This window comes from Leuciscus leuciscus, assembly GCF_965113295.1.
Source record: "Leuciscus leuciscus genome assembly, chromosome: 1".
Classification (NCBI taxonomy): Eukaryota; Metazoa; Chordata; class Actinopteri; order Cypriniformes; family Leuciscidae; genus Leuciscus; species Leuciscus leuciscus.
Genome location: NC_138725.1, coordinates 24,937,776 through 24,963,825, shown reverse-complemented (window position 1 = coordinate 24,963,825; position 26,050 = coordinate 24,937,776). Strand labels below are relative to the sequence as shown.

At 39.2% G+C, this 26,050-nt stretch overlaps 1 protein-coding gene across 2 annotated transcripts in view; it reads left to right on the top strand.

Annotated features, from left to right (window-relative positions):
• The first annotated feature begins 2,259 nt into the window (after nucleotides 1-2,259).
• LOC309501775 (major histocompatibility complex class I-related gene protein-like) overlaps nucleotides 2,260-26,050 on the top strand; it is a 52,758-nt gene continuing 28,967 nt past the window's right edge. The window contains exons 1-3 of one of the 2 annotated variants that reach the window (XM_082174033.1): nucleotides 2,282-2,525; nucleotides 18,140-18,376; nucleotides 23,945-24,223. In XM_082174033.1, coding sequence (XP_082030159.1) covers nucleotides 2,477-2,525; nucleotides 18,140-18,376; nucleotides 23,945-24,223 — 565 coding nt within the window. In that variant the 5' untranslated portion in view covers nucleotides 2,282-2,476. Of the gene's footprint in view, nucleotides 2,526-18,139; nucleotides 18,377-23,944; nucleotides 24,224-26,050 lie in introns of both variants that reach the window. The other variant, XM_082174034.1, reaches the window with a different exon arrangement.

Genomic DNA, 26,050 nt, shown 5'->3' with positions numbered 1-26,050 from the left:
CCAAAGCGCAATGGGTTGTGGGTAATATTAGCCTTAATAGTGAGTATGGCCCTGTCCCAAATGGCGCACTTCATGTGGACTTTCGGTCTCGTGGACTTGAATTGCGCGTGCTCGCTGAGTCTACGAGTCCGTAGGCCGTCCCATTCAGCATTTTACCGCTCTGAAGTGTGCTCAGCAGCGCCCCCTTTGTACCCTTGAAGCGGTCTTCCACGAAGCCCGCATAGATGCAGGCTCCACGCACTTTAACTACCCAGGAATCCTTGCGAAAGGCCAATCAGACAACAGATGGGAGGAGATTTCACTCACGGATAATTGTTGACATGGCTGAGAAGAAAATATTACTGTTTTTATGACCTAAATGTACATTTGACCAGTTGTTACCTACAGTTTATACAAACATTATGGTCATCGACCAGTGGTTGATGTCTCAAACATAATAATAGCGTGTTTAATAATACGATCGCATTATGATTCATTAAATAAATAGAACCGAATGGCAGGGCTTTACTGAGTCATATGTAAACATAGTATGAATATTGAAACCTGTAAATTGAAAAAAATATGTTTAAATTATGTTTTAAAATTGTAATCTTAGTTCAAATGGAACATTATGTATTATTATGTACAACTGTATACATCATTTAAATAAGCATGATTTATCTATTGTCTAATGCCCAGGTGATATGCATAATATCAAAATATAGAACTGTAAAATTAGGCTGTGTAGTGGACATGCAGATAAGACGTCGGAGCGCAAAAATGTGATTTCTCCTGTCCAACAACAACCAGACCGTTATTTCCGGCATACCTCTCAATGCACCCTCGTGGACTCGCGCCAAGGGCCCTATAGGTCTGCACTACATGACGTCACCAAAGTGTGGACTCTGAGGAAGTCCACAAGTCCGGAGTGTGCCATTTGGGACAGGGCCTATGGATCCACACTTCAAAAATCTACCTGAAAAAGTAGACCATCCGGGACTTTTGGTGTGCACTTTTCAATATACTATGCTTTGGGACACACTTATTCTCTCACATAACGTTTTGGATGGATAGTATGTGCATTGGGATGCAGGGTAAGAAAAAGCATGCAATACTTCTTTCTTCTTCTTCTGTTAAATGCTTATTTACATACTTAGTGCATATCACCACCTATTTGGTGGTTGTGCAACCATTTTTCAATCTTTTCGATTAATATTTTTTTAATTGCTGTGAATAAGAATTATATTGTTTGTTTGATGCTAAATATATAATAAGAAAGACTGATAAAACTAAATAACTGTCTGTGCTTGCAAAGATAACAGCATTTTTCAAAGGCAGTGCCGTCTGTCAGTGCAATGATTCAGACAACAGAGTGAATCAAGCTGAGAGAAAGATTTGAACTGATTTTGAACTGAATCTGACTGAATCACATAAGAGTTGATTGATGTTTTAATGTACAGATGAAGCAGAAGCTTTATGAACCTTCATGTTTAAATGCATCTGATTCTCTCAGGGATCCTGAATCTGGTGTCCCAATGAAGGTCATATGTGATTCTTCTGATTCACTGAATCAATCTGAATCTGATCAGTTCATTTCAGCGACTCTGTGTCCAGAGATGATCAGGATCTGATGGTTTGAATCAACATTATTCTCAGGTCATTTTGTTAAACTCAGGGCTGAAGTATCTCTGTCGTCTACATCTGTTATAGTATAATTCACAAACTCAAGGATATCATGCATTTTCAACCTTAAACTCAGATTTCTACACTCAATGGTAAAAAAAAAACTGACACCTTTTTCTCTTCACTGGTGTTTGAAATCCCAGTACTATATATATATATATATTATTTTTTGTTTTTTTTTAACTACAATACAACTCTGCATTACATAAATGTTTCTTATTTTGAAATATTCAAATATTTTTCTTATAGGCTACTTTATGAAGAGCACTGTTCATTTTTGCTTGTTTTTCAGTGATAATTCTGCAAGAGTTATTGAACTGAACTAACTGATTTGAGCAGATAGTAAATTACTCTTTAGAGCTGTTTTACTGAATCTGCATTAGTCTCGTAACTGAATTACATTTAATTACATTTCAAAGTCTTTTATTGGTATGATAGTTTTACTGCCAGTTTTGATGTTGTTGTTTGTTGAGTGTCCAGCAGATGGCGCCAAATCTCTATTCAAACTGATGAAGTGAAACGGATGAGACGCTTTCATTCATACAGAGGCTTCATCAGTCCGTTATTATACCTGTACAGAATCAGGGAGATTATTACTGACCAGTGCTCGCTTATATATTTTAAGCTGTAGCATAGGCTACCCGAACTTTTTCTTGCGAACAGGTGTTGTGCCGAATTCTGATCGCCTCAGTCCCCAAATAGTTCCGCTTTTTGTGACTGATGATGACGTTGCAGTCGATGATCTATTGGGTGGAACTTCTTTACTTAAGAGATTATTTAAAAACAAGACTGTTGTCGAAGTGTAAAAGCAAACATGCGACCCTCTGTGCTTCTGCTCCTTGGGATTCATCTCGCATTTGCTGGTGAGTCGGTCATCTTGAGTTTAGTGTACATGGGCACTATTGTTTTTTTGTTTTTTTTGCAAGACGTCTAATGCTAGATTCGTATTTTCTTCTCAAATATAAATCCAGTGGCTTTCACGTTCTGTTTCATTTTCCTGTTTTTATTTTTATGACTTGCTTTTTGCGATGTCTTTTTCATACGCCATGTAATTTCTACTGCAAAACAATCATTATTTAGCTACGTTTTGAGTTTGACGTTTGAATTGTTGTTAGAGTGTCAGCATGATTGAAATAGCCTACGTATCATCTTTGAACAAACTGAGATCCAAACTCGTGTTTAGAATCAGTTTCACTTATCAGAATGAGTGATTTCTGCCTGGAGATTGAAGACGGCCTGCTATAGGTCCATTGTCACGATAAACATCCTGAGTTGATTAATAAGAAACACTGTATTATCTCTTAAAGAAATCCTTTTTATGAACATAAAAAATATAAACTTTTATGAACGAAAAATGTGATGATGAACATAGGAGTGAATATGTGTTTGTTTCCCGTAACGCGGAAATAATTTGATGCAACACTATAGGCCTATTGACCATACTGCATTGGGTTCTTAGTTTCTGGTAAAGAATAGCCTGTGCTACGCTATATCCATCTATCAATAAAACGACTGTGATGAATAAACAGTTCGAGTTGTGTTTTAAAAAGCTGTAAAATCAACATAGCCAAATAGCGTCAAAACTAATAGTCTTTTGCTAAGGTCTGTGTAAAGAAAGCCACGTTTGATTAGAAATAGCCTACTGGATTATATATCCATTTTCATTTGCTGTTTACAAACTACCGCGAAGCACTTCTGGGTTGGCAAGAACGGAACTGTTTAGGCTATCTATTTGCATTTATCTTTACGTAACCTTTATTTTTAATGATTATGAATAATGATGTTTATTCAATCTGATATCATATTTATGTGGCCAAGTAAGCAATAAAGCTCCATCTTGGTAGTCTGCTATCATCTGCTTGTTTTTTTACTTTCATTTGTGTGTGTGCAATGGATGTGTAGGCCTATTCAATAAGCTGTCAACATCTCCGACAATTGCACCTGTGGGGGGTGTGGGTGTTTTAACACCCACACTTTTTCTGCAGTTTTTCCGCAGTTTTGCACAAACACCTTACTACAGTCGCTCCTCCGTTTCTCTGGCCGCTCTGTGTCTGCGCCAAGCGGCAACCTCCCTGTCTCTCTCTTGAAACCTACACGGAAGTGAATTCAACGGCAATTCATCGACTGGCCGCTTGAGGCTGGATGCAGAAGTGAGTCAAATCTGTATCTCCCCCATGTTAAAATGCCCAACTTAACAGCAGAAAAAACATGTTTACAGCCTGGTGCAAAAAGTGGTTTTGGTCTATACAGCTAATTTTACCCTTCATGACAACTGTGAGGGGGGTGCATTTTTTTTTATAACTCATCCGTTTAAATTATACTAAGCCTAAGCCTAAGCCTATAGGGGTGGTGTGGCGCAATGGATAAGACACATGCCTTTGGTGTGAGAGACCTGGGTTCGAATCCACTGTGAGACACCAATGTGTCCCTGAGCAAGACACTTAACCCCTAGTTGCTCCAGAGGCGTGCGACCTCTGACATATATAGCAATTGTAAGTCGCTTTGGATAAAAAGCGTCAGCTAAATGAATAAATGTAAATGTAAATGTAAGCCTTGAAGTTCTGCATAATTAAGGGCGTGGCCACTTGAGTGACCGGTGGATTGCCGCTGATGTCAATGCTAGCCGTTTGTCTGCTGTTACTAGCCGTCACTTCACCTCAACAAATTTTAGCTGCTGAACTTGCCATCTCTGCAGTGTTTTGTGCTTTTTTTCGGGATTATTTCATACAATTTAATACACCCATTACTTCGCCCACGGCTTAGGATTCCGTCGTTGTCGTCGAGTATCGTTCGAGAGAACAACCAGCGCTGTATTTCAGTTGTTTTCCTCTGTGAACATGCACTAATGGATGTCTGACAATTTCGTTGCTTTTTGGAGTTTTCAGATTTAAAAACGTCAATAGATATAAAGGCTCGTTCGTTCTGCTCTCACAGAACAGATAGATTATAATATGCTTATGTACCGTCAGATGAAATCCTGCAGGTGTCGGCGCTTTCTCCGTCCATGCAATAAATGCACATCCTTGAATGAGCGCGGATTTCCAGCGCATTTACTTGAACTTCATAGGCAATATATCTATGGTTTAACCCATTTGAGAGGCGGCCAAAATCAGAATTTAAAATGGACTGAATAAGCACTCTACGAACTTGACGAGCGATGCCGCGCTGACGGACCATAGACTATAAAAAAAGAGTGACTGACATGTATGCACATAAATCACTGTCACACACACTCTCTCAGAGTAATATTAAGTTACTGCATAATACATTTTCAACTAGCAGAATAGTACAGAATCACGATACACAGTCTCACTTGTAGCCATGTCTTTTAACTATTATAATATTTCGCAAAAAAGGGCAAAACCAGAAACTTTTAATTGGCTTTACATCATCAATTGTCACTTTAGCGCGAGGCCCTGTGCAGTCGCAGACTTGGTACTGTCAGTAGCATAACGTTATAGCATTACCTCCCCAGCCTGAGCTCAGAGCCGTCGCATAGACTGTGCGAACTGTGCAACCGCACAGGGCCTCACGCCAATAGGGGGCCTCGCAATCCTGCTGTTTTTTTTTTTTTGCCACTTTTTAAAACATCACGCGACAATGTAACAATTCTACAAATAAATAAAACATATCCAGGTAACTGGCAGAGCATTCATTTCGTTCGTTTTATTTTTAAATAAGAGGCAATCTAGTGCTGAAATGTGTTTTTTTTTAATCAAGTGATCAAAGTGCTCGTTGCCGCTGCGATCAGTGGCGCGGATACAGTTTTCTCGTGTGGCTCGCGCACACGCCGCACTGTCTTCATTTGGACGCGCTATTTTAACATAATGCACACAAATATGTCCCTGCTTGATATACAACCACTGATGAACATAATCGGTTTTGATGAGAAAAAATAATAACTAACGTTTTACGAGAAAAATAAAACCATAGGAGAGCGGATTCGAACTCAGAACCTCTGACACGCTTGGCGAAAGTTCTACCACTAGACCATTAGGATACACGTTGGTTCAAGTATGCGGATTCTCGATCAAAATTCTTGAGCTGACTTGATGTAAAGCCACTCGTTACACAGTTGATTTTTTTTCCTCTAAAATAAATAGCAAAAAGTCATAGCTGAGAGTGAGACTTTGTGCTGTGCATGATTATGCTGTATTATTCTACTTGATAAAAACGTATTGCAGCGAGATTATGCGTGCAATAGAATTAGAACAGCTACGTCCGTGTGACTGTTATTCATGCGCAATTGAGCATACACATCAAAGAGCAGGGCCTCGCATTTCAAGTTCGCACAGGGCCTCGCACCCCACCTGCGACGGCGCTGCCTGAGCTAACTCGATCACATCGAGCTAGGTGGGCGTGATTTCAGATAGCCAGACTCCTCAGCTCCACTCATGCCCCGCCTCTTTGCCCATTTTCTATTATCCGGGAGTGACGCAAGGCCAAGATGGCGACGGCCGGCTCCGCCCACTTTAGGCTTCAAAAATGCTCTTCAGAAACCTATGGGTGACGTCACGGACACTACGTCCATATTTCTTTTACAGTCTATGATCTGCGCTCGCTGCGGCTGCCTCCTCTCCCCCTCCCTCTCAAACATGACACCGGCTTTGAGTGTGACCGGCTGATGATTGGCTGTTCTGCCTTAAGTCCAGCCTCTCTTGGTGTGTTGGATTTATCGGTCAGCTCGTGCTGAGGAGGCGGGAACTTATGGTTATGGTTATTTACATCTCCCTTTTCCAGGGACTTTGAATGAGTGTTTATGCTTTCAAGGTTTTTAAATAAGCTTGATATGTGTTTGGGAAGATGTTCTGTTTATGTTTTGTTGACATGTCGAGAGTTTTCGGTATTATATTTCATTTTTTAGACTAATGCTAATTGGGATATTGTTCAGCAGCTAGCTAAATTCGGTTATGTATGTGGCATGCAATGTATAAAGTAATTGACAGAGATGGGCACAAATACATCAAAAAGTATTTAATTACAAATTGCAAATACTTATCAAATGTATTTAAATAAATTACAAAATACTGCTGTGAAAAAAGTATTTAATTAAAATACAAGTAATTTGAAAATACAAAAATACAAACAAAATGTACAGTCTTTTGTATAGTGTGAGAGTAAGTGTGGCGTTAGATAGAGAATAGAATATCGCAATATCATCGTTCAGTGCAGAAGATGCGCTTTTAAAGTACATGTTGCCACATACTGTCATAATAAAAGATAATTACGCCTATAACACTATATTTGTATTATATTACACAAAAACTAGTTAACGCTGATATGAGGGTGTTTCTAATACCGCGGCTGTGACAAAGTTGACAACTTTCTCTCTTCGAGATCTATTTGAGCAAATGGGAACAAAAAAACACATATTTAATGTAGTCTTTCATTCACTGCTATAGAAGTTTACCCAACTATGACGCCTTCCACTTCTGAGAAACCTAGAAATGTGAACAGGGTCAATATGATGTGTCACATCACGTGATTTACTTGCCAAAAACTGTGATAGGCAATTTGGTAGTCCTATTTGTATTTTAAGTCTATGGTCCTAGGGATAGTTCACCCAAAAATTAAAATTAGCCCATGATTTACTCACCCTCAAGCCATCCTTGGTGTATATGACTTTCTTCTTTCAGAAGAATACAATCAGAGTTATATTAAAAAATGTCCTGGCTCTTCCAAGCTTTATAATGGCATAGAATTGCTGTATATTTTTTGAAGTCCATCAAAGTGTGTCTATCCATCATAAAAGTGCATTTATCCATCATAAAAGTGCTCCACGGGCTCTGGGGGGTTAATAAAGGCCTTCTGAAGCGAAGCAATGTGTCATGTAAGAGAAATATCCATATTTAAAACTTTATCTAATAACTAGCTTACGGCAGACGGCCTACGCAAGTCGACTTACGCCACAAGAATAACACTTGACGATGTATGACGTAGGATGTAGGAGTAGCGTAAGCTTTGATGCCTTTCGCGGTTCAAACAAACAGGGCTGGCCAACAAACTCAAGCTCCTCCCACATTTCTCTTTAAAAAATGTCGTTTTAGACTTCTAATTCGTGACTAGTGTTTTGTTTTGCTCTATCCTCTGCGCTTCCACGTTCGTCATTACGTCATGTGCAGTGGTGGACGAAGTACACATACCATGTACTTGAGTTAAAGTAAAGATACTCAAGGTAAAATATTACTCAAGTAAAAGTAGAAGTGCTGCCTTTAAACATTCACTTGAGTAAAAGTACAAAAGTATTTGCCTTCAAATGTACTTAAGTATCCAAGTACTATGATTTTTTTATTGCTATAATGTCCTATTATAATTTTTGTCACACGACTCTTGCTTAATTCAGTCTACGTGAAGACTCTGTCACTCTTGGCACATCAATCTATTAATAAAATGACATTAATTAGTCTAATATATATATATATATATATATATATATATATATATATACATTTTTTTTTAATTGAATTGAATACATTTTTTGTGTGTTTAATTTTGGACGGAAGGGGACTGATCCCATAAGGTATAATACATTTACAGTATTTACTGTACATATTTTTCACAAGCGTCTATGGTCATAATTATAAACATCCTAATGTTATGATACATTCACATAAACCTGCACAATGCCATTGAATATATATATACACACTACATTATGGGAGCAGCCAATTTCCCTACAAAATTAAACACCAAAACGTATTAATGCAGTGTTTCTGCTACTCCTCAGAAAAAAAAATGCTATATGCAAGTAATTTTAGTGTCAAGGTAATAAGCAATGTTCATTATGCGTCAGTATTTACCGATAATTGCTGCAATAATAGCTGCTTGCAATAATAGCTGCTGTTTGGAACTATTGAGAGCTACACGAATCACGTGACCGCGCGGCGGCTAGATTACAGTAGGCTTGTTCGACTTGAAACGGCACACTGCACAGACCAATCGGTGAATGACATTAAAATACCGCAAGAGCGATTAGAGAGTAGACGGCTCTGTATGCTTTTCAATCGCTCTCGCGATTTCGCTCTATACTTTGATGTCATAAACTGATCGGTCTGTGCAGCGCCGGTTCAAGTCGAACAAGCCGTGTGTGTCGCAACCTCTTATACTGTCTATGGTCGCAACTCTCATATTTAACGGCTCTGGTTCGCGCTTAGTAGATACCGCCAAGGCAAGTTCAAAACAAAGCGCGCACGTTGTAGGCTACTGTGATAGGTGGCTCGTTTGACCAGTTAAGTTTTTATCCACTCATAAATAAAAAGGAACGACTGATTTTGAAAATGTAGTAGAGTAAAAAGTAAGATATTTGACTTTGAAATGTAGTGGAGTTAAAGTAAAAGTCTTCCCAAATTTAAATACTTCAGTAAAGTACAGATACGCAAAAAAGCTACTTAAGTACAGTAACGAATTACATTTACTTCGTTACTGTCCACCACTGGTCATGTGTCAGGTCAAGTGCTTTTGCCGTAAATTGATGTGTACGGCTGTCTGCCGGAAGCCATGGGCGTAGGTTTAGGGGGGGACGCTAGGTACTAGTCCCAATCAATATTTTGAGATGACAAATTTGTCCCCACCAATATTTAGCAAGCTCCTTTGAACTGCTATTTGGATCTTTGCGCTGCTATAGAGCATCACAGTCCCGCCCACAGCCCGAGAGCGCTTCGGTGCCGGAAGTAAATTTCCCATTCATTTCTCCCATTGACGTTTTCGAAAATCCGTATCTAAAGAGTTTTAGAGCATGTCTGAGGATAACCAGCTACGGCTGAACTCATAGGCATACAACATATCATTTCGAGTGAAAAAACGGCGAGAAAATCCAAAAAAAGTCAAAGGTACAAGACTGTGTACATATTTTCATTTCCGAGCGAAGGAACTACTCATCCCATAAACCCCCGCGCCTCACTGAAGTCGACTGAAGCCACAACCGCGAAAGAGCCTTTAGAGCGACTTTAAAATCTGACGACAGCCACGCGAACTTTTTCTTGTGCCGTTTATAGCAGTTCTTTCAGTAGTAATTGTGTAAATAGACTGGAAAGCATGGCTGGTGGTCCGCGGCTCACGGGTGCAGATCTGGCAGTCCGCGCGGCGTTCTGCTCATCAGTTTCAGCGGCCCACGGGCAGGTTGCTGACAAATGCCTCAACAATTTCCCACTTGTGATCCATGCTCATTTTATTCATGAAGTTATAGTTCATCCTTAATTTTAATAACATTTAATGTATTTTCTTAATAACAACAAGTGAAAATTAAAAAGTGAAGGTCAGCAAACCAGAAAGTGCATCATATTCAGTTTATTAACTTGCCATAAATTATTACACAAATGTTCAGTAAATGCATGAAGAGCTCTCTATGGCTCTGGGTATGCCTAAGCTAAATATTGTTTTGACAGTGGCATCATAAAATGCTTGATATGACTCATACCATATATGAAGACTCCTCGGTTCAAATGTCACATCAGTGATACAGTGCAAAAAAACGCAACAGTTTTTTTTTTTTTTTCTATTTATCTTGAGTCTTCACGAACTTTCGCGGGGTTTACACGAGCTCCACCAATCAGATGCATCACTGTGGGATTGTGGGATTGTTTAGGATTGTGGGTAATGAAGTACTTCTCCAAGACATCGCGAATAAAAGGCATTTATCTCAAAACAAGGTTAGTGCCCCATGAACTTTTGGCGGTTATATGAGCATATACAATCGCTTAGTACAGCCGTAGCTGGTTTTAAGTCTACCATGTATGGTTACGTTTTTATGGCTTATACCCCAACTGTCAATGGAGAAATTGTATTGAATTTTTACTTCCGGCACCGGCTGTGGGCGGGACTGTGATGCTCTATTTGGATCGATTCCAACGGCCAAAACAACGACAGTACAAGAAACGCTGTAATTTGATTGGCGGCGGTGTATCTGACAGGCTACACGCGCTGGCCGGGACTACTTTTGTGCTTGCACTGGCAGCGAGCGGGTGGTGTGTGTGTGTGTGCGCGCGCGCCGACGACGCCGACGGTAAGTTACCAGGGCTGTCTCTCTGCCACATACAAAGGCCAGAGTAAAACATTTTAATATTCCGTTTTTTGCCACTTTTTGTACTTTGTAGATAGATCAGCTATGCCACCCAAGAAGAAGAAAGGGGACATACGAAGCTTTTTCATAAAGCAGAGTGTAAGTAGGCAAAATAACTAGCCACACAAATAAACTAGCAGTAGTAGTGACTGACCAGGCTTTCAAATGCAGATTCTACTGTGGAAAATAGTATTGATTGGTGATAGTATGTGTTACCATGTTGTTACAGTTAAACCTAGCAGCAGCAATCTTTCAACTAAGGTTAAGAGTATTGATTAGGCTGTGCAGCACTGATAGACTCATAGAAGTCACGCTATCATGATAGAATGCTACGTTAGCAAGTCACTGAATGTTAATTAGCTGACCTTAACTTAGAATCTTGCAGTCAACATAAACAGTGGATCTGAGACATTTTTCGTTTCTACATTCTATTTATGTAATGTATTTGTGAGTGAGTGTAGCCTAAGAATTTTATATTTAAGAATAGAATATATCAATAGAATTTGATATAGAATAGTAGATACAATTTTAGTATTAATGGAATACTGTAATCATGGATAATAATAATAATAATAGATAATAATAATGGATTTGTTGTGTTGAATGCATACTATGATACGTGTGTATTTTATTCATTTGTTCATTATTTAATTACATATAGAAAACTCATTCCAGGGGGAGGGGGAGGGGGATGTCCCCACCAAAGCTGAGGCCAAACCTACGCCCTTGCCGGAAGCTAGTTATTTTAGTCGTTAAAGTATTAAATATGGATAGTTTTCTTACACAAACGCATCGCTTTGCTTCAGAGCCTGTGGAGCACTTTTATGATGGATAGACACACTTTTATGATGGATAGATATGCTTTGATGGACTTCAAAACTTAAACGGCCATTCACTGCCATTATAAAACTTGGAAGAGCCAGGACATTTTTTATATAACTCCGATTGTATTTGTCTGAAAGAAGAAAGTCATATAAACCTAGGATGGCTTCAGGGTGAGTAAATCATGGGAACATTTTCATTTTTGGGTGAACCATCCCTTTAAGCCTGGTGATTAAAGTTAATATATGGGTCATTGACGAATAAGGTTGAACATTTATTTATTTATTTTTTATTAAAAATAGAATGGAGATATAACTATATTTGAAACCATTTTTTAGTTTACCTAGGTGTTAACAATAAGATGTTGTGGTTTGTACAATCAATTAACACTGTTTTTGTCATTTTTTACAAGATGGACAAAATTTGTCACCAAAAAAGTAATTCGGTTTAACCATGAATATATCTTAATGATTAATTTGCAGACAATTATTCATGAAAAAAAATATGAATATTTAAGACAATAAACAGACACAAATAGCTTAAAAAGCACATTTTATTGTTAATATAATAGGCTATTAATGTAAAAAGTACTTTAAACATTAAAACATTTTGATATTGGAATGAACATATAACTCGTATCGCAAATTATATTAATTAAATGTCTATGTAAACAGTTGCTAGGGTGCTCTTAATGGTTGCTAGGGCGTGGCTTGATAGCTTCACAATGATCCTGAGAGACTGATTGGTTGCCAGAGTAAAATGAGCCCACCTCCTTGTCTCTATGACAATGTGCTGCAAAGATATCGAAATAAAATGATATATTTAAAAAAGTATTTTAGTATTTTAAATACAAATGACTGTCTCTCAAAGTATTTAATTACAAATAATATTTCATTTATTTTTGTTAAAGGTCCCATTGATTATTTTATTATTTTAGAATGTTTCCTGGGGTGCCCTTATAATGTTAGTATGTTTTTTAGATCAAAAGTTGTTATAATTTAGAAATAAAAGGCATATTTCCTAGCCTGATTTTAGCCTCTGATTTGAACGCTCTGTTTGAAGGTGCGTGTCTGCTGTAAGACTTCAGTGTAAACGCCCACTGCTGTGATTGGCTACTGTGAGACTTCAGTGTAAATGCCCACTGCTGTGATTGGCTGCTGTGAGACTTCAGTGTAAACGCCCACTGCTGTGATTGGCTGCTGTGAGACTTCAGTGTAAACGCCCACTGCTGTGATTGGCTGACATGCTTGCATATGAAATATCTAGCATTACATGTGGAACTCTCTCGAAAACTTTTACTATTACAACTATTATACGTTCTTACTATTACAGCTATCGGAATTAAAGGAGAACTCGGTAACTCTAGCGAACTCTAGTCACTTCTTCGCTGATTTTCCCTTTTGTTGTCGCATGTTTTCCCCACGAGCTCCCCCTACAGCTGTGGGGGGGCGTATATTTCACAACACAGTCGTAAAAAAACTCACTTGCGGCGGCCTCCTCCCCCTCTCTACCGCTGCTCATGTGCGTTTGTTTTGATCGGAGCAAGCCAACTGTATCGCGTGGAGCTATGTCTACCGAGGTGGGTAATCTGGTAATACATCATACATGCGTGTGTGTTTATGTCGAATTGCCGTAAAGCAATTTGTGTTTCGCGCTCGTTCTAGTTCTCGCTTCTCACGAGACTTCCAATTTCTAACTTGCCGGGACGGTAGTGTTGCAAGTTGCAAGGTTGGTTTTCCGCCTGGGAACGCTGGGGGGAGCGGGGAAAGTCACCAATATCACCAGAACAGGTTGTTTAACCATCCAAATGATTTCTAGACAGTTTTAGTAAGTTAAAAAAGTTACCAAGTTCTCCTTTAACGAATCGTGAGAAGTTTAAGTATTTAGATCTATTCCCATCACATAAAAGGTTGCAGTGATGAGCATTGAGCAGATGACAGCCTGTTGATCACGTGAATGAAGATCTTATCATTGCAACCAGGGCCGGCGGGTGCACTTCTGCCGCTCTAGGCGAAAAACAATTGTGCCGCCCCTAGGGCTGGTCCGAATACCATTTTTGAGCTTCGAAGCTTCGGTAGTAATGAACATCGAATATTTGAAGCTTCGGGCAGAGGGAGCTGAACATATTCTTCTCTCTAATAAAGGCAGGAATCTCTATATGTCTGTCTTTCTGTTTGCATTTTGATTATTTGGAGAACCGTTCATCCAATCGACTTCACAAGGGAGTGCAGTATCGCATTTGGTGCAATATAGATGGACACACGAGACGCAACACGTTCAGAATTGATAAACTTCTAGTATACAGAACAGCGCGAGCGGGAAGCGGCGCACCTCACGCGGGCAGGGCTTGTTTGCTTATTAAACGCACACTCACAGGTCTGTTAACTTAAGCAATAGGCTACTTTTAAGGTAGTCTAATATTTTTCTGATTAAAAAATTACTGACACAGTAAAGGGTAGATTTAAATAAAGAAAAACAAAATTTAAATAAAGAAAAACAAAATTTAAATAAAGAAAAAACTAAATTTAAATAAAGAAAAACTAAATTTAAATAAAGAAAAAACGAAATTTAAATAAAGAAAAAACGAAATTTGAAAAACGAAATTTAAATGAAGAAAAAACGAATTTAAATAAAGAAAAAACGAAATTTAAATAAAGAAAAACTAAATTAAGTTAAATTAAAAACGAGATTAATTTAGATTGATAATAACGGGTAAAAAGGCTAATACATTTTGTTTCTGTTATTCTATTTTCCACTATGTCAAAGCAACGCAGCTTAACCCAAAACACAAGCTCAGGCACTTCTGTCCACACACACTCCGCTGTTCTGCTCTAGCCAGAGAATGCTCCCGTTGTATGAACACTTTAGTAGGCCAAGAGGAAGCAAATATATTAGGTTGGGTTCCTTCAACTGTCCATCCTATTAAAATGGCTATAGGCTATATAAGATAATTGTAAAAAAGAAAAAAAAAATGTTTATAGTGTGAACATATTCAAGCGCGAATGAGAACCGTTTCGAGAGGGATGCCAGGTGTGTAACATTTTTTTTAATAGAAATTCCAGTAAGGTTAGCTGTGCTAGCGGCCTCTTGGTTCTTTGGTGGACTTGACGGCGTGTCATCCTTGCAAATACTCCCTGGATCAATATATTTTAACAACGAACCCCTCTGTTGTTGGTGTGCTTTCTCCTTCAAAAGTCTCGATTCATGAACGATCCGTTCATTGCGTATGTCAGGTGACAAATGGAAAGACTTGGAAGGTTAAGTAATTATTATGTTCCCTGTAAATTATTTTTGACTGCATTATAATTATTTTCTTAATTCAGAATATGATCAACATTGCGTATAGTTTACATATAATGTTTTTCATGAATGTGAGTCATACTACATGACCGTCTGCTTCTGGCTACGCAAGACTATGAATGAAGGAGTTAGCCTGACTCCTGCTTATTTTTAATGTCTACCTAGGTAGTGAAGCTATTGGTTTATTTACAGTTGCTGTACTGGTGCACAATTATTTAATAAATAATTCACAAAACTTTTGTTTATATTATGTTTTACAAAGTTAGGAAAATAAAGTTTAAGTCAAGCCTGATGCTTTTCACAAAAGAATGATCACAGTCTCTTCCCCACAGTGAGGCATAAAGATACAGTTTATTAGGAATTCAGCACTGGGTGTTTTGTTTTTTTAATAATTATTTTTGTATCGGATCAGTACTCGGTATCGGCCAATACTGAATCCCAGGTAGTGGAATCTGTATCAGAGGCAAAAAAGGCGGATCGTGCCGCCCCTAATTGAATTAAACAATACCTGATATTCAAAGTGTGGTTAATTTATTGAAAAGGTAAAGGTCATAAATTATAAAACTTACTTCATGATTGTGATTTTTTTTTTTTTTTTTTTTTGTTCTACTCATTTTGCAACACATTATCTGTAATCTTTTTTATACTCTACAAGTAGAACTAAAATACAGTTTATTATGTTGTACATTTAATCATAACAGGTCAATAGAGGATTAAACAAAAATAAATTACTGTTCTTAAATATTTTACAAATTAATTGTATTTGCAAATTGCTCATTATTACATTTGTACTGTAGGCAAAAGTTGTCTTTGGAAATTTTGCCCTTACAGCATCTGTTCCCAAGTAAAAAAAAAAAAAAAAAAAAAACTATACCAAAACGTGTCCTCAGCTTGGGGCTTCTTGTCTTCAGCTCTGGGCTTATTGTCCTCAGCTTGGGGTGTTTTGTCTTCAGCCCTGGGCTTATTGTCCTCAGCTTGGGGTTTCTTGTCTTCAGCTCTGGGCTTATTGTCCTCAGCTTGGAGTTTCTTGTCTTCAGCTCTGGGCTTATTGTCCTCAGCTTGGGGTTTCTTGTCTTCAGCTCTGGGCTTATTGTCCTCAGCTTGGGGTTTCTTGTCTTCAGCTCTGGGCTTATTGTCCTCAGCTTGGGGTTTCTTGTCTTCAGCTCTGGGCTTATTGTCCTCAGCTTGGGGTGTTTTGTCTTCAGCTCTGGGCTTATTGTCCTCAGCTTGGGGTTTCTTGTCTTCAGCTCTGGGCTTATTGTCCTCAGCTTGGGGTGTTTTGTCTTCAGCTCTGGGCTTATTGTCCTCAGCTTGGGGTTTCTTGTCTTCAGCTCTGGGCTTATTGTCCTCAGCTTGGGGTTTCTTGTCTTCAGCTCTGGGCTTATTGTCCTCAGCTTGGGGTTTCTTGTCTTCAGCTCTGGGCATATTGTCCTCAGCTTGGGGTTTCTTGTCTTCAGCTCTGGGCTTATTGTCCTCAGCTTGGGGTTTCTTGTCTTCAGCTCTGGGCTTATTGTCCTCAGCTTGGGGTGTTTTGTCTTCAGCTCTGGGCTTATTGTCCTCAGCTTGGGGTTTCTTGTCTTCAGCTCTGGGCTTATTGTCCTCAGCTTGGGGTGTTTTGTCTTCAGCTCTGGGCTTATTGTCCTCAGCTTGGGGTGTTTTGTCTTCAGCTCTGGGCTTATTGTCCTCAGCTTGGGGTGTTTTGTCTTCAGCTCTGGGCTTATTGTCCTCAGCTTGGGGTGTTTTGTCTTCAGCTCTGGGCTTCTTGCTTTTGCACCGGAGGAACCTTTTCATAGTTCCTAGAACTATTTGCGGAAGTGCCCTTTTTTTCAGCGTATTTGCACCGCAGGATCTAGGAATGATTTTATGTCTAGGAACTCCTTTTGGAGGAACTAATTTAGCTCCTACTTTAATGTACGCTGATTGGCTGAACGCACATGAAACACCAGCACCCGCCATTTAAAAAAAAGCTGTGTAAACACACAGATTATAGCCTATATGTGACCCTGGACCACAAAATCAGTCTTATGTGTGATTTTTTTTAAATTGAGATTTATACATCATCTGAAAGCGGAATACATAATCTTTCCATTGATATTAGGTTTGTTAGGATATGACAATATTTGGCCTAGATACAACTATTTGAAAATCTGGAAACTGAGGGTGCAGAAAAATCGAAATATTGAGAAAATCGCCTTTAAAGTTGTCCATTTCTATAGGCGATTGTGCTGCATCCACTCACAAAAATATATTTTTTATATATTTAAGGTGGGAAATTTACTAAATATCTTCATGGATCATGATCTTTACTTAATATCCTGATGATTTTTGGCATAAAAGAAAAATCGATAATTTTGACCCATACAATGTTTTGTTGGCTTTTGCCACAAATATACCCGTGCGACTTAAGACTGGTTTTGTGATCCAGGGTCACATATATTTAATCCAGAAACTAAGTCTACGAACATGGAAAACAGTGATAAATGGGCCTCTTAACCTTTACACTGAGGAGAAAATCCAACGCAACTTTGAGGGGACCAAGCGAAACATGATTATGAATTTCTGCTCAGCTAGCAACACTGGACATCAACCACATGGTATACGCTAATACCTTTTCATATGCTGTCTACTTTCTGTGCATAACAGTTATATCTAATAACGTGTTAGACATGACTCTTAGACAGATCGTAAACTAATGAACATGGAGAATGCAAGCACTGTGTGCTCAGGCTCTGGCGTTCTCAGGCTCTGGCGTTCTCAGGCTCTGGCGTTCTCAGCCGCTTCAAAATAAAGGTCCGCCGCGCAGTCAAAATAAAAGTCACAATAACAAGCGCTGCTTACGTTACTTCAGAGTTCCTACTGGCCGTGCGAATGCAACCAGGAAAACATTCCTAGGGGAACCATTAGGGGTGTGACGATAACCGCATCACCGCAATATCGCGTTAATGAGATGCCTACCGCGGTGTGAGCCAAACCGCGAGATTTGTTGCTTCTTTACCGCGGTAAGAAAAAATCCCATACCGTCACAGCCCTAGGAACCATTAGTTCTCTGGGAACCACCCTGGTGGCTAGTACCTAGAACTAAGTTCCTAGAACTACCCGTTGCGAAAGCCCCTATAAACAGTAAAGCTTTTGCTGATAACCCCCCTCCCCCATTGCATACAGCAATTATATAGTATGTTGTGGATAACCATCATTAGTTAATCTGTGGGTGTTGATCACAGTATTAAATATAAGATAAATATGACATTTAAGATGGCTAATTTCTGATCTCCTTGTTTGCATCATCTCTGTCCACAGGAAAAAACTCTCTGAAATATTTCTGCACATCTGTCTCTGGAGACAATGACGACTTTACTGCTGTTGGTCTGCTCAATGACATTCAGTTTATATACTTTGACATCAACATAATGAAAGCTTCACCAAAAACGGATTGGATGCGACAGAATGAAAAATCAGATCACTGGAAGAAACAGACACTGTCATTGATTCGTCAACATCACTCGATTTTAAGCAATGTCTGGACAAAGTCAACAGGTATGCTGGACACTCCATCACAAATACACCGATAACGTGACCCAGAAAGGTGAAAATGGAGCTTAGAATATTTATTGGTAGCTGAAAGAATAATCAAATGAAAAATCCCACAGGAATTTAGCACATGTTGTTGAATAAAATTTTACATTTAAACATGTCTCTATTGTGACTGCTGACAAGACAATGACCATACTGTTGAATCATGTAGTTTTACTGTAAATATAAAATAATATCATCTGACACATTACTTTACAGTAAATACCTAGACAAGGCAAACTGGGATTTATGTGCATAATTTACAAAGCATGAAACTCTGTTAGAAAAATGAAAAAAGGATGTCAGTCTTCTTGATGAAGATGTTGAAGTCGATTTGCAGTGTAACAGCACATGAAGCAGAGTTGGCAGTGTCGGCGCCCCTTTTCGCTTGAGATACAAATTCTACATTTCTTTTAGAGCTGCTTGAATTCAACCCACTTTGTTGAATTTGTTGGGGAAGGTATAATGTGTGTGTGTCTTTTCAGCGTGTCTAGTGGATTTAGTTTCAGTTTTACTTAAGGTAAGCAATTCCCAAAATCCCAATCATAATAGTAAGCGTGTTATTGTTGCATAAACTTCACATTGTAGCAACTATTTAAACTGGTGCCAGACTAAAATGTATGAAATGGACAAAAACGTTGAAATATGAACTATAGTAAGGTAAGGTAAGGTATCTTTATTTCATACCCGCAGGTAAATTTGTTTTGCAGATAAAAGGTCATCGGTCATCCAAAAAAAGAAACATAAGAACATAAAAAAAACATTTCACATACAGATTTACACGTTTATATAAACATCATGACAGGCTGCACCATGACACACACATATCCTCTGTCCAAATTAAATATCAAATACTAAAACATCTCTCTTATTCATATTATTTAAAATTTCAATTGCCACTGGAACAAAAGTTTTCCTGTACCGTCTAGTCTTCCATCTCAAAGCCACAAACCGGCGACCAGAAGGAAGTAACTTAAAATCATCCTTTAAGGGATGCGACCGATCATTCAAGACAGCACTTGCTTTCCGGTACAGCTGATTTGTATAAATATTTCCTAAATTCTGTTGATTTACTCCTATTATCCTACTCGCCCATTTAACAATTTGGTTTAAGGAGTTCTTATTCTTCACCGACAGGCTTCCATACCACACCACAATGGAAAATGACATAATAGATTCAATAAAAGCAAAGTAAAACAAAGTGTGTCTGTCAATATTAAATTTAGCAAGTTTCCTAAGGCAACTCAAACGTTGATGACCCTTTTTACAGACCATTTCACAATTCAACTCAAATGACAGTTTTGAATCTATGACTGTACCAAGATATTTATAACTCTCCACACGATCCACAACCTGTCCTTTGATAGTCGTAGTGACGTGATCAACAGCGTGTGTTCTAAAATCAATGATCACATCTTTCGTTTTGATAATATTTAACTTTAGATAAGAATCATTGCACCAGGTCACAAAATCATCCACAACTGGACTGTGACCAGACTCTTCCCCCTGTAGCAAGCTCACTATCACTGTGTCATCAGCAAACTTAATAAATATCCTGTTTTCATGCAAGCTTTGACACATATTGGTGTACAAAATGTATAGTAATGGTGAAAGAACACAGCCTTGAGGGGATCCAGTGGATAAACATAATACATCTGAAGAGCTACCATTCACTTTTACCCTCTGCATTCTGTTAGTTAAAAAGTCCAGTAACCATCCCACTAAATTGTGGTTCAACTTGTAATACTCTAGCAGTCTTCTGGCTAGGATGTGGGGTTGTATAGTATTAAAAGCAGAAGAGAAGTCAATGAACAACAGTCTTGCTTGGGTATTTTTCCCCTCCAGATGCTTAGTCAGTAAGTTTAACAACATAAGTGAAGCATCCTCAACACTTCTGTTCGCTCTATATGCAAATTGCATAGGATCGAGGGCTTGTCCAGTCTTACTTAATATCTCAGACTTCACCAATTTCTCAAATGATTTCATTACTAAGGAGGTGAGGGCAACTGGTCTCAGATAATTTAATACTTTAGGGTTACTACATTTGGGAACAGGAGTAATAATATACTTTTTCCACAGGCTAGGTACCTGTTGTGCCCGTAGTGACCAATTAAAAATTTCAGAAAATATTGAAGTTAATTGCTTTGCACAGTGCTTTAATATTCTCCCACATATGTAGTCTGGACCAGGACTCTTATTCACCTTAGTGGAGAGAAAAATTGTCTCCACTGCTGCCTGTTCTAAGACTATGTGGGAATCATCCTTACACAGGCATCGTAATTCTTCTACGTCATCTTTCAAATCAAAACTTTCAAATCTTGAATAAAACCTATTAAGAGCATTTGAAAGATCATCATTTGATCTAAAACCGTCAATACACACAGTGCTCTTATTCACATTATGCTGTAATCCCACAATTTTCTTCATACCAGACCAAACTGAACCTAAATTATTGTCTGCCAATTTATTTTCCAACTTAACTTTGCATGCTTTCTTAGCTTTAAGGATCTCCGTTCTAACCTCCTCGCTATTACTCTAAGCCTTCCCCCTGCTTGTAGGCTAGCTTCTTGTTCTGCAAACTTGTTTTGACTGATTTTGACATCCATGGTTTAGTATTTGGGAAAACCTTAAATTTACGTGTAGGCACAATCATATCCTCACAAAAAGTTATATATGAACATACAACATCAGTCAGTTCGTCAATATGTTCACAAGAGTTTTTAAACACCTCCCAGTCCGTACAATCGAAGCACCCTTGCAGACGGGCGATAGAGTCTTCGGACCACATTTTGACTTCTCTCATCTGAGGTTTTTCTCTCTTAAATAAGGGTCTATATATAGGAAGGAGCTGCACACAATTGTGGTCAGCAGATCCCAGTGCTGACAATGGTACAGACTTATATGCCCCCTTTATAGTCCCATAACAGAGATCCAGCATCTTATATTGTCTTATTATTGTATTGTATATTGTAATATTGTATATATTGTTATCTTGTTGGGCATGTGATGTATTGATACAAATTTGGCAGGGTCTTTTTAAGTGACACATGATTAAAATCTCCCAAAATAAAATTTGGCGCCTCTGGTGAAATATTCTGAAGTCCTTGAACAACATCAAATACAATGTTCGATGCAATGGCGTTGTTAGCTTTCGGATGAATGTACACAACAGTTATACAAATTTGTGGAAATTCCCGTGGCAAATAAAATGGACGAAGGGATACTGACAATAACTCAATGTCGGGTGTACAGATTTTCTCCCGAATAGTCACCGCAGTACAATAGCGCTTGTTGACATAGAGGCACACACCCCCACCGCGGGATTTACCTGTGATTTCTGCACTCCTGTCCGAGCGAAATGGAATACCAAAACCATCAATACACAGGCCATTACCCAAATCCTCCTCGGTTAGCCAGGATTCTGTGAGTGCTATGACACAGCTGTTTCTGTATTCCTGAAGAAAGCGAACATTTCCTTGCAACTCGTCGAGTTTATTTCGTAACGACTGTACGTTTCCCAGGATCATTGAGGGCAGGGGGATACGGGTAAGCAGTTTACGCTGTAGTCGCTGACGAGCACCTCCCTTTTTTCCTCGCTTCCTTTTCTTAACTTTCCCTGCATTATCTCCGGGTGTAGAATTACTGTTCTCCCTCTGTAGTATGCCGCCGGGAAGATGAGAAAGCGAGTACTGACCACTGAGTAGACTCGGCGAGTTCCAAGCCAGTAGTTGATCCCTGGTATAATAAATCCTTGAGGCCGGAAACACAGTTCCATGGCAAGCGCAATTCAAGTCCATAAATATCCAAAACGCGATTAAAATGATCAACTCCATTGGTCTCAATGGATAGTTTGTGTTTAAGCACACTTAATCATGAGAAACATAAACCATTAAACATAAAAACATACACGGAAACTCTTAAAAACAACACACATAGGACGCCGAGTTTTTCCTTCTGCTGGTCGCCGCGTGCGCATGCGCCCTACAAATAGGTAGGCAAACTTTCAATGCTAAATTTATATACATGTACGACACAAGGATGTTTTTATGTTCGATAATAAAACACAGCATGATATAAAAGTAAGCTAGTATGAATGTTTACACTAATATGGTGAATATTCAGCCCGTTCTCATCCCAAGGCGTCATATACTGACGCTTTTGACATTTCGTCTACATCGAACGCACATGGCACCCTTTAGCATCAATATGAGACGCAGATAGATATGGGCCAGAAGGCGCCTCCTAGCGGTCTAACCCTAACCCTACCCCAGACCTAAACCTACCCATAACCGAACAAAGCTCTGTGCGTCTCATATTGACGCTAAAGGGTGCCATGTGCGTTCGATGTAGACGAAATGTCAAAAGCGTCAGTATATGACGCCCTAGGATGAGAATGCTTTGGAATATTATAATGTTAAGATCCGTGTTTACTGTTACTGTGTTTGTGAGTATCTGCTCAAATGTAGATATGTATAATATGGTAACAATAACGTTTCATAGTTTGGAGCGGCTCGATCGCTTCAGTAAATGTTCTCTGCACGTGCTGAGTTTGAGTCACTCGCGCTGTACGTTTGAAAAGCAAAACTCGCCAAACATTTGCTTCATGTTTTTACTCCAATCTCATTTCATAACGTCATAACGAATGGAAACATTTGAAGTAACATATGATAATCAATATATCATTTTTTCACCTCACTAAGCCTCCTGAATGAAATGACAAAACAAGGTTATGGATGTCTTGGAATGTGTTGTGTAAATAGGTCTAATTGAAGAATTTGAATGCATTTTGACTATGGTGTTTCCCACTGGTCACTATTGTGACCGAGTATAAAACCTAATATTTCACTAACTTAACCAATATAAAATCAAAGAGGGTATAAAGTTTGTTTGTTAGGGAGGTCCAAGGAGTAAAATGCATGTACTCAAACTGTAAGAAAAAATTTGGGATTAAATGGTTAATCAAAGAACAAAGAAGAACAGAGAAAATTACTCACTGCTCTTGACTAAAGAACTTTTGTAGCTTTAATAAGGATTAGTCTATATTTAATTTATAATGTATGCAGTGCAGACTGTTTCATGAGACATCAGTAGCTGTATTAGTATCAGTGATACTGGCCTTCATTCATAAAAAAAGATGCCATTAAACAATTATTTAAAATATACTGTCTTTATGTTGTCTCTTAATTTGGACATTGAAATTATTACATTATAAAATATATTAAAAACGTAAGTGTTTTTAATTATGATTAATCATTAAAAATGTGTGTTTTAATCTAGTTATTTTTTTAATCGATTGACAGCACTAATATACTGTATAATAGAGAGAGAGAGAGATACTTTTATTCCCCTCATCTGTAGCCTAGCAATGCCCCTCTTGTCCAAGCCTAGCTACACCAGTACTTTAAGCTGTAGTGAACTCAGAACAGATTGCCAGGCTAAGTATATTGCTAAGGCATTTCTCCCACGAACAGCTGCCATTTTGTTTGCGTAGAGTGTATGTTGTTCATATAATTTAAAATCTTGTCGCCTCAGGTAAGCACACATACCAGCTAATATATGGCTGTGAATGGAATGATGAGACTGGACAAATAAATGGGATCCGGCAGTCTGGATATGATGGAGAGGATTTCCTGTTTCTGGATTTTAAGAGGGAGAAATGGGTATCCAAAATGCACCAAGGATTCAGCCTTCAAGAGAGGTGTAACAATGAAACCATCGAGTTTCAGTACTGGAAAAACTACCTTGAAATTGATTGCGTCGAGTCTTTAAAGGAGTTCCTGCAGTTTGGAAAGAGGAGCCTGGAGAAAACAGGTACATGATTATTATTAGTTAGTGCATAAAAACAATGTCAGTCATTTTTACATGTGATCTATCCCAGAGTTATTTCTGTATGCATAAATCTATTAATGAGACAAAATTGCAGAGATGGATTGGTCGATGGGGTGGTTGTATGATAGATGGATGGATGGATGGATAACTGATTGAAAGATAAATAGTGCATTCTAATTTTAGTGTTATTTAAGCAAATAGATTTCCTCGTACATTGTTTAACAGCATTAAATGCATATAAACAGAATTATGTGTATGCACTTACATTATGTATTTGCTCCATCCATGCAATAACTATTTTAAATGTGCAAAGTTTTCGAACATATTTTATCTACTTGGTTCATTTCAATGGTACTGTAGGAGCCATTTGCTGTAATGAAAAATGTTTTGTTGTCCACTGAGTTGCACTGTGACTCAATATAATTAGACCACCTGAGTAACAAGTGTGTGCTAATTGGTAAGCACCTAGTTTTAGGAAGCACCCAGTTTTTGACCAGTCATGTTCTTCCTCCTCATGGTGATCCCCTGCTTGAAGTCCTAAAAAGGCAAGAGGAATTAAATGCGTATCTTATTCAACAGCAAGCAAATCCTTGTATCTTGCCAAAACGGGAGATCCCAGTCTTTGATGACAACCCATTGCAGTATATTGCATTTGAACATGACATTGAAGAGAAAACTATTATTGAAAAGGATCGTTTATATTTCCTCGATCACTTTACCAGGAGACAGCCTAAATTCAATTCAATTCAATTCAATTCACGTTTATTTGTATAGCGCTTTTCACAATACACATCATTTCAAAGCACCTTTACAGAAAGTGCATGAGTCCATATTACAATTTAGAGTTCTCTTACGAGAGTCCTCTCGTACTGCGTTTTGTAAAAACGCTACGGGAAAAGTCTCTTTTCACGAAATACTGAAGCAAAAAATTATCCTTAATTTTCATACATGTAAAGCGCGTTGCGGCAGTGCTTAGCTATGGCGAGACGGCTCGCTCGCTCATTGGCTGCTCTGCAGCAACTGCATAAGCCTATCGAGCGAGGCCTGAGGTGACGTCAGGCCAATGAGGACGCTTCGCGCCCTCCCAGCCATTTCCCGCCGAGACGGGTGTGGCTAGCCTCTATATAAGGAGCTCGAGAAGGCTGATTCACTTGATTTTCATCTCTTCAGCGAAGCTCACGCATCGCTGGATCACGAGGAAGCAAGCGTCGTTTGAGGCAAGCACTTCAGCGGGACGAGCCACTCGAAGCTGCTGGCAACGCCGCCTTCTACAGCCGTACCTGCTGCGCTTTCCGGCGCTATATCCTTTATTACTCTGTTCTTGTGTGTGTGTGTGTGTGTGTTCGCCGCCGCGACACACACCCCCTAAAAGAGCTGCGTCTTTTTCAAGATGCCTTCATGTGGCTCGTGCCGAGCCCCACTCGCCCAGGGAGACCAACACGTCATCTGCGTTTCCTGTTTGGGTGAGAACCATGCAGCACTCGCGCTCGCTGAGGGCGGCTGCCCTCACTGCGACCTTCTGCCGATGGTGACTCTGCGGACTCGCCTGGCATCCTTCTCAGAGTCTGCATTCCCCGCCGCGCTGCCGCGCCGTAAGAAGCGCCGCTCGCAGCGGGCCCCGGAACCCGCTCCAGCTCGACCAAGCTCGCCGGTTTGCCCGCCTGCTTCACCGGCTTCTCCTGTTTCACTTCCTGATGCTCAGCGCCCGCAGTCTGCCGCCGCTTCATCAGAGGAAGTCGTTTCTGAGGCCGCGTCGAGAGAAAAGGATTCCTGCTCTCTGCTAGCTTCAGGCAGCGAGGACTGGGCGAG